This window comes from Saccostrea cucullata, unplaced genomic scaffold (assembly GCF_032062105.1).
Source record: "Saccostrea cucullata isolate Sc308-1 unplaced genomic scaffold, CSIRO_AGI_Scuc_v1 ctg289, whole genome shotgun sequence".
NCBI classification, from domain to species: Eukaryota; Metazoa; Mollusca; class Bivalvia; order Ostreida; family Ostreidae; genus Saccostrea; species Saccostrea cuccullata.
Genome location: NW_026933175.1, coordinates 78,587 through 88,891, shown reverse-complemented (window position 1 = coordinate 88,891; position 10,305 = coordinate 78,587). Strand labels below are relative to the sequence as shown.

Sequence of the window (10,305 nt, the reverse complement as noted above, 5' to 3'; positions counted from 1 at the left end):
TATATGAAAATCATCTTGTATAGAATTGAGCTGTTTTCTTTTCTTTTCGATGAATATTGATGCTAATTTGTTTTATACTTTTTATTAATTCAATAATCTAAATATCTGTGATACTACCATATGATATTCTGTGAAATAAAGCATAATTATGCAATTATTAAGTTTGTTCTTTCTTCTAGGAAAGATATATACTAAGGATATGAAAACTGAAAGCTTCTGAGCGAGTTTGCCTCCTGAAAATAGAGTTATCTCTCTTGAAGATTGATGCTGCAACTTACAGAGGAAAAATGTTTTTAATTACCAGAATTGGAAAGAATACTGAAATATGCGAGTAATCCTAAAAACGTCTTTTGATCAATTCACATTATTATTATTTTTTTTTTTTAGCAATTTCGGATTATCCTACATCTTAAAATATGTCATGTTAATTGACACCACAATAAAAAATATTTGAATTCTAAATTTCATTTTAAATAATGGACATATGAAAAAAGATAACATTAATTCATTTTATGAAGATAATCCGAAGAATTAATATATTCTTTTTAAATCTTCCGACATTTCACAATGTATGAATCATCAAGTTTTCCCCAAAACTATATAAATATATGTATATGGAGTTTCTTGTTTAACTCCCCACAACACTACGGTTATAAATCGCTTTCCACATCTGTTGATGATAAATTCTTACATGTGTAGAGCTTTTCTCTCCTCTAAATCGTCTGTTGCCATGGGAACTAAGCTAAAAAATATTCGACATTCCCTTTAAGGGGTAAACCTGGAAGGGAACAGTAGGAGGTTATTTTTGGCTTATGTTGCCCCCTTTTATCAGCCTCCTCACTGCTCGCTTCCAGAACCGACAGGGAACACGATATCGCCTCTTCTTAATGTATCCTCACCATATTTGGCACAACGGAATAATCCGAGCAGACTGTGGTATGGAAAGAAGATTTTGACAAAGATTCTATCAAATTTGGGGAACATGGACGTACATATTTTTTTTATCATGGCTTTCAGTGATATTTGACTTTCTACGAGACATCTGGGACTCGTTTATATTTAACTTGGGGAAAACTTTTACAACTGGGTGAAGAAGTTTACCACTAGCTAATAGGGAAAATTCTCCAGCATGGCGCACAGAAGAAAGAATTCGCATCCTTTGTGTAAACAGAAGAGAATTTCCGCCGTTCTGGATCTGTTATCGGCCAAATCTCGCCAAGAGGTAGGTTTGACGGCGGTTTCAACGAAGCCAATAAATTATATGAAATCAAAAGATTTTGTAATTATATAAGAATCCTAGGTTAACTTAAAATTATTATAAAATGGAGCATGAAATAACTTAGGTCAAGCAAACAAAACAAATAATAGAAGCGTAAGAATTTTATTTGAGGAAGTTGTCTAATGTTTCGCTTGTTGTCTTTTAAGACACACGTATGTAGAGCAGCTTTATCTCTTCCGCACGTGAAGCTCTGCTGGGGGTAATGAGGTCAGTGCTCGGTGGGTCCGATATAATCCTTTGTTTACGTCCGCTACCCCTCCCTCAGACACGACGGGGTATCTCTCAGGGTCGCCCCCAGACAGGCGAACAAAGCAAATAGCGTTATGTTTAAAAATCAAATTCAATTGGGAAAAGAAATGTTTACGCTTACTTACTATATGCCGCTGACAAGATTCCAGGCCCCTCTACCCGGAGCAATGCTCTCTATTTCTTTCCAGTTCTTGTCCTGTCTTTTGATGTCTGCCTCTAATCAAATCTTTACGTCTCCAAATGTTTATGACAAAGTTTTTATTCATGGAAAAGTATGGAGTTTTGACGAAAAAAACTTTTTAAAAAGATATCTTTGGATTTTAACCAAAATCTTGTGTTTCAGATTATTTTCAGAAATTGAAGATCACGAGGATCATTACAATTTTTAAATAAAAATTATTAAAACGTCACATTTTAATCAAAAATTGGTATATATAAACTATTAATCCGAGTACAGTTGTATATGTAAATATTAAAAAAATAAACTATATCATGATAAATATCCAAATTATTTTAAACTTAATAATAGGGCTAAAGAGCACGGTCAAAATTAATTAATTCTCTAACAATGCACTAAATTACAGCAATAGTTAAAAAATCAGTTATCTATGACAAAGAGATGCAATTTTTTTGTCTTAAAGGTGTATTTAATTTCCATGCTTATATTTCAAGCACGTAGCATCGGGGGGTGGGGGTGGTGGGGATTGCTTTTTTCCAGGGGGGGTATAATAATCAAAGTTTAAAGCAATAGAATATGAATAGATGTACTGAAAGAAGTTGGAACACCCCCTCCCTCTAACCCCCTCCCCCCCCCCCCCCCCACACACACACACACGAAATAATAGGATGTTCGTGTTTGGAAAATTTTCCTTTTTATTCATCATGTTCACATACTTACTTTTTTGCTTGTAAACTTTATCAGTTAAGTTTTAATTATTTTTCTGACTGTCCACCTTTCAAAATCGATGCTACGCCCCTGAATTGTTAACCAAAAATGTATTTTTTTAAAACTTACCTAAAAAAGAAATGCAGCAAAATTCCATTTACATGGAACAAATATTGTTAAAAATTGGAAAAAAAAATCCCCTTTTGTGTGCGATTGCTTTTTGTTAACGAATTACAACGCGCGGAAGATTTTTGCGATGGTAGGGATTTACTTGAAGTTTACATTCATGTCTGAATAATAAAGAAAGTTGCATCATAAATAGGATTTTATTCTTTCTTTTTTTTTCAAGTTGTTAAACCATGGAATTTCTCCAGCTTGTCGTCTATCCTCAATTCATTAAAATATAAATCAGAAATATGAACTAGTATTAACATAAAAAAACATTAATAATAATGAATCACTTATAGGCATGTTCTGTATGTAGACAACCATGATCTGAAACCCCACGACATAAATGTTTTCTTGTAGATATATTTTGTTCTCTGTGAACACAACTGTAATCTAGATACCTTGTCAGCGCGCCAACTGTCGGCAATTTTCTGTTTTCAGACAAAAGTCTATCAAAAAAAACATAAATCCCAGAGGCAGCTGAGTTTTACTACAAATAGATGAATTAAGTTCCCAGAAACTTATCGTGAAAAAAAAATAAATGGGTTATTTTCACAAGCCAATCTGAGTTTATATTTTAGAATTCAAAAAATTTGAAAGCTAACTATACCAGTTGTGATATAGGTAATACTCTAAGCCTTTATTGTAACATATTGCACTAATATATGACTGTCTGTTAGTCTATGAACAAGTGAGGTTTTTCGGTCGTTTAATTCACATAAACTAAAGTCACAAGTCAGATGCTCTACCAACTGAGCTTCCCAGGCCGATATCCCAGTCCCAACCATTACCCTTTGTCCTCGCCCTCGAAGACACAACCCATATTCTTTTTAACACCTGGCAGGAGTTTCACCTGCAATTCCGGATCCAGTCAACGGTGGTCAACGGCACCAAGTCTGTTACATGAAAAGAGAAAATGAATGGCTGAAACATGAATCGAACCCGGGACCTCTTGAATTACTCTTTTAAAAAAAATTTATACCGATACTCGATAACAGCTTACAGCTGTTTGTGTTTTACCGGTGGTCTTCTCCTTTTACATCTTCAAGATGCTCCATTGGAATCTTATATTTACTTTTAATAAAATTTAATGGTGCGCAAGCCAGTATCTGCAATTTTTATACGCCCATCTTAAGACGGGACGTATTATGTTATAGGCTTCATGTCCGTCCGTCTGTTAGCTTTTTCGTTTCCGGCTCATAACTTTAATACTATTAGGCCTAGGATTATCAAAGTTTGTCATCTGATGCATCTTGGGTAAGGAGGTGTGTCATGCAGTAAAAGTAGGTCGCTGTGACCTTTAATTAAGACATTATAGCCAAATATGGAAAAATCCCTTCCGGCCCATAACTAGAAAACTATAAAACTTAGAATCATCAAACTTGGCCAGTTTATGCATCTTAGGTAGAAGGCGTGTCGCGACATATTTCAAGGTCACTGTGACCTTTAATTTAAGTGAAATTTAAAAAAAAATGTGTCTTTTTACTATTCATTTACACATCCCAAATAATGTAAGAGTATTTCACTATCCTTATTAAAAGAGTGTTAAATCAAGAAAATACTTATTTTTTTTAAGCATAAACTTGACAGCAATCTATAACAAATATAATGTATGTTAGAGAAATCCCACTCCTCCCATAAGTGTCATCATCAAGCACTGGTCAAGAAGAATTTTGAAAACAGAAAATTGCATGTAAAATTGAGAGAAATTGATGAGTTTAGTGTGAGGAGCTAACTGGTAGAGCATCTCTGATCAAGCAGGTGTTATCTATATCCCTTGGGAAGAGGGCAAATGGGTCAGCCTGTTGGATTAAAAATAGCTCTTGTTGGCTAGCCTAGTTTTAAAATGAATTTGATGAAAGGTAAAAACTAATTTGATATTGCATAATAGACTAATCTGATATTATATAATATTATTGATTTGAAAACTAATTTTATGGGGTGGAGTGAAATCAGCATGTCCATATGAATTACATATTAAAACCTGTCTGACATATAATCTCAACAAAAAAAAATTAAAAATCTTTGAGTGTTTCATATGTTTTAAAAATGTTTTATGGTAGATAGTGCAGACCCATTCATCTCTTGGTAGTAATGAGTAGACAAGCATCCAGTTAAAGATTAATTAATAAGTTCAATGTTGGAAAGCTAGCTGTCTCAATCATTTCTTTAGAGCATCTCTGATTAAGAAGTCTTATCTGTATCCTTTGGGGATTAGACAGAAGAACTCTTGGTCATTTTATAGCATATGTCATTTGATGGCCAGCCTTTTATTTTCAAAATAAATTTGATATAGATTAAGGTGTTAAGACTAATTGTTTATTGTTTAATATGATGGGCATTTGACAAGGTCTGACACAACCAGCATAGAAATCTATCAGTGATGTAATATTTGTTATAATTAATGCTTACACCACAGGGGATGGATAAATATTTTAAGGAAAGGAAAAATCTTCAAAACCATTGCACATGATTTTCTGAACTGAAATTTTAAGAAAATTGTAATTTTTTGACGGGCGTTTCATGTTGTGGCGTGGCACTTTATTTTTGTAAAGGCACAATACTAGTATTTTCTTTAACTCCCAATGTCTTTCTCTTAGGCACAGAGACAATACAGAGGGTGTATTTACTGGAAAGCTAAAAACTTTTACATTGCAACTGCACAAGGGGATAACTAAAATTTTCTGAGAAAATAAATGTAGATCGTACCATTCAAAGGATGAATTATATATATATGTAAATATATATATATATATATATATATATATATATATATATATATATATATATATACATATATGTAAATATATATTGAAATACAATTTTATTTTGTTTGTGTTGGTGAGGACAATCTAAGTTGGTATAACTTGTGTCCAATCCCATCGACTGTGTTCAATAAAATAAGTTTAAATAAAAATCAAGGGTGTTGAATTATTAAAGACATTTTTTTTTGGTATTGTAGGACACCAAGAGTGATTTAGAAAAAGTGATGCTTACAGAAAGGTCAGAGGTCAATGCTGCGTCATTTGGTAACAAGAATGTGGACAATAAACTGGACATCCCTGATGACCTTCTTAAAGATTTCTTGGCTCTGAGGAGTGCCACGAACCTCGGCACGGCCGACCTCATGCGGAAATTAATCAAAGACTATTCCAAGTATGTTTCCCTCATGTATAATATTTTTTATGTATGAATGTTTACAATCTATAAAAGATTAAAAGAAATATATTTTTTTAAAATAAAAATTCTTTACTATCTAAACCCGGTTACAAGGGGCTTCATTTACTGCAAATATACTTTCTAATTTTGTCAATATCTCAAGACTCTTAAATTTATATATAATTATAATAAATTTAAATGACTTTTTTCTTTAGACTACCAAGTGGTGACACAAAAGACCTGACTAAGTCCGCTCCTTCTGACACGGAAACCTTAAGTGAGTACTATCAAGAAGACCAAGAGGGTTACGTCATCACTCAAAACAGAGACCAGGACGAGGCACTGGACAAGGATCCCGCGGGGTCAAGTATTCCTGATGATGAAGTGCCCTGCCCCATGACGGCACACCAGCTGAGTGATGGCTACACGTACTTGTATGATACTAAGAGCATGGACGAGACTGTCCCGCCTAACTTGGAGCAGACGACAGGAAATGGAACCGGTAATGACGTTTATTCCGATGACGAAAAGGATGGGCTTCAGGTCAAATTTCAAAATGGTGCGGTAACAATCGAAGGCACAAAATATAATCCAAAAATCCACATGGATAATCCAGAGACAGAAAATAAAGGACCACCTCCACCTTATCCTTTTGTCAGTATACATGGCGGTGCTCATGGAATGATGCCGGTTGTTCCAGGTGGGATGGGGCCTGGTGTCCCTGTGTTACCCGAACATGTCCCACCAGAAGTTCTCGCCATGATGAACTCCGCCCGAATCAATCCTATGATCAGCGGGGGTATATCTGAATGTGAGTCTCTTGAGGGAAATATAAGCGGATGTTCGCCGACTGAAACTTTGCAACATGACAAAATTAGAAACCAAATGGAGGATAATCTGTCCCTCGACAATCCATCAGAGACAGTATCGTCACGTCTTTGGACTCCTTTGCCAAGTAAAAGACCATATGTCCACTCAAAGAAGAAAAACTTAGAGAAAGGCAAAATGAAATTGATAGCTGAAAACACATCGAACCATGGCGTATATACGAGTGTTTTAAAATTACCTTGGAGTAAACGTACACGAACACCTAAAGTAGATACCGGGAAACACATGCAGTTCACAAATCTTCAAAACACAAAAGTGGACAGTTTTAATTCTGTAACACAAGAGTCAATATCATTATCCACTCCACAACAGCCACTGCAGGAGAAAAAAAGCAAAAAATTGCGACTGAGTGATCAACCAAGAGAAATACAGCCACAACTTCTTCCACAGCAGCCGAATCAACCGTCCATTGTTTTCCTTCCTCTACCCACTGGAAATATACCAACGTCGCAGGGAATTTTCATACCTACCCCTAACTTCCCTTGCTCAATCCCAGGATCCATGCAGGCACCACTTCCTGTGGATCCACATGCAGCGGCTGCGCAGTCCATGATGATGGTGTATCCTAATACCAACGTTAATAGTCTTGGTAAGCCCGTTCGTAAGCGTGGAAGACCACCAAAAGTCCCAACAATGACGAAAATTGTTCCTGATGAAAAGCAAGCGAAATTTGATTCCAGTTATCCGACATTTATACCGCAGGCCTTCCCTCCGGCGGCCATAGTCCTTAACGTTAATAACATGCTTAATACGGGTAACAATGTGACGGCATCAAACACAATCAGTAACAACTTGTCACCATGTGACGTAAGCAGCTCTACCACTCAGGATGTACAGAACCCATCTTCTGCATCCCAGAATCAGGATCTAAAGTTGTCACCAGTTTATCCTAACGTACAAGTTCCAGTTACATCGGCAAGTCCTACAAATACAGAAAAGAAATCCAGTTCATCTATTCAACACAACCCTCTAATTCTTCCAAAACCGGAGCCCAAACTAAGTGGCATTCCATCGACCATAAATACTAATCCTTTGATGTCTAAAAGCTCTTCCTCCTCGGAGATGAAAATGGTAACAACAACTGCGATGGCAAACACTTCAACCGGGGCCTTGTATCAGGAAATGGTCTTGTCTTCAAAGTCCCTAGTAAGCGTGAGACCAAGACGAAGACAGAGCACGTCAGAGTATCTAAGGTCAAAGTCATCAGATCAAAACTTCATCTGTACATCCTTCCGTCTCCGATCTCTATCCACAGCTAAAAAGGAAAAGAAGATGAGTCAGTATGTTCCAGGAATGAAACGACGGGGGCGCCCACCGAAAAAAAGGCTGGAGAATATGTTTGAAGGACAAATGGTAGAAGTGAATCAAAACGAAATGGAAGACTTCAATCGTCAAAACATGATCAATCTCCAGCGGATTCGGGAACAGAGAGAGATGCATAGTGGCGCTGATTTGAAACCCGTCGGCGGTTTACAAAATCTCGGAATTTCTGGAAAAGATGATTCGTTTTCTGACAGTGTGGCCCATCAAACAGAAATTTCAGAAGGTGAAAAGAAGACAGCAGAGGGCGGAAGTGACGACACACAGTCTTACAGCCCTGTTGGATCTCCTGATAGTGAGGAATATTACGACTTGGAACGAGGCGAAGTTGAACAAAATGAACCAAATGAAATGTTTCATCAACTATTCCACTGTAAGGTTTGCAATGACATTGTCCCTGTGGAAAAGAAAGATGAGCATTATCTAAAACACTCAAAGGCCAATAACTTTTGTGGAACTTGTGGTTCAGTTTTTCAAAGAGTTGTATGTAATGATGCTAATGGCGACTCAGTGGAGCTTTTAAAATGTGAAAACTGTGAACAAGCGTCACAAAATGACAACCAGGGAGCAGCGATATTCTGTCCAGATTGCGGCGAGTCTTTTAGCAATCCACTCACTCTCAAACATCACCGGCAACTGGAGCACCCGAGCCTCCACAAGTCTCAGCAGGAGTCCTTCTTCCGATGTAATGATTCTTCGTGCGGCAAAGCCTTCCGTACAAAGTATGACCTTCGGTCCCATGTTGTGCGTCGCCATGATGGAAACCAGCAAGTTTTCTGTATCTATGAGGGATGCAGTAAAAAATTTCAAAACGACCTGCATCTTCAAGAACATATTAAGTTTAAACACATTCAGATAAGCTCTTCAAAAATGTACAAGTGCACAAAACCCGGATGTGAAAAAGAGTTCGAAAGTGAGAGACATCTAAACATTCATCATCTAATTCATCGCGATGAGAAGCCAATGAAATGCCAGCTGTGTGATTATAGGTGTCGCCAGCAGTCAGCACTGGTGTGGCACGTGAGGAAACACCACCCCGAGGCTGTCCCGAATTACGGACCCGGGTCCTCCGAAAGCTCTGGCCAGGAAGACATCGAAGGGAGGGAACGCGACGAGGAAGACACGCAGTGATTGCGCTTATATAACGATACAATTAAAAAATCCATCCATTTGTTAATAAAGTTTGTAAAATAGTTTATATCTTTCGCTAATAAATTCAAAATGTTATTTTCTTTTTTCTTTCTCTCTAAAACTTGTTTGGAGTCCCACGAAGGAACCATATGCAAAAAGGGAAAAATATTTTTGATCAGGCCTTTTTTCTTACTTCTTCTCAAGAACCACGGGGTTAATGTCCATCAAACTTTCCATAAAGCAGTCTTGGATAAAGGGAATTCACTTTTTAATGTATGGTCGCGCTCTCTTTCAAGGGAGGAATTAAGTAAAAAATTGAAGGCATATTTCAAATCAACGCAATTACACTGGGCAAGGAAAAATGGAACTAAAATGTATGTGGCAGCTTCATTACATTGTTTAGTTCCAAGTTTGTTCAAGTTAATTTTAAAAGACAGCGTGGCGCAGTGTTTAAAGCATCTGCTCTAGAGTCGCGAAGTAAGGAGTTGATCCTTACGTCGCAGGTTCGAATCCCATTGCGGGACGTGGAGATTGGTCCTTCGGATGAGACCGTGTAAACCGAGGCCCCGTGTTGCAGTAAGTGCTGGCACGAAAAAGATCCCTCACTGCACAATAGTCCTAAAGTCGCTTCTTGTTAGAGTGGGAGTAATTCCTGTCCCCTCCTTTTATTCGTCTATGAAGGTATACAAGTGTATATTTAAACAAACGTGTACAAACTGTATATGCTGTATGAATCAAGCGCTGTATCGTTCATGTGGGTCTATTTTTAATTCTTTGGATGGAATCCTTAAACGAAGAATGCATTTGATTTATTCAAGAATTGGCTTCAATTTTAGTCTGTGAGCAGACAATATGTGTCAGATTTGGAGGAATTTCTGGATGTGGATGGTATTTTTACAAGCCTGTTTATGTTTCTAATTACAGTGTATATCCGATGTTAGAATGTGTCCTTACCTGCTACAAAATGCTTCGTGTGTCTACACAACTGTGCATGTATATATATATGTAGGAATATAACAAAAAATACAGAACTTTGTAGTACTAAAATGGCATCTAGTAACCGCATTCGTTAAAATGAATTCTGTACAGTGTCACAACAGAATTTTGAAACATCAATCTTGAACTTTCTTCAGCAGTAAACAGTTTCTATTTTTTTTTTTTTTTTACTTTTTTGATTGAAAGACTTTCTAAAAATATTTCAATTCTTGTAAAGTAATTTTTGAAG

General features: G+C 36.8%; 1 protein-coding gene across 1 annotated transcript; it reads left to right on the top strand.

The window, feature by feature from the left end:
* The first annotated feature begins 700 nt into the window (after positions 1-700).
* LOC134237490 (uncharacterized) lies at positions 701-9,176 on the top strand. The gene is made up of 3 exons (XM_062719576.1): positions 701-1,222; positions 5,545-5,738; positions 5,957-9,176. Exons 1-3 carry the CDS (start codon positions 1,130-1,132, stop codon positions 9,078-9,080), a joined length of 3,411 nt encoding a protein of 1,136 aa, XP_062575560.1. The 5' UTR covers positions 701-1,129; the 3' UTR covers positions 9,081-9,176.
* The last annotated feature ends 1,129 nt before the right edge of the window (positions 9,177-10,305 follow it).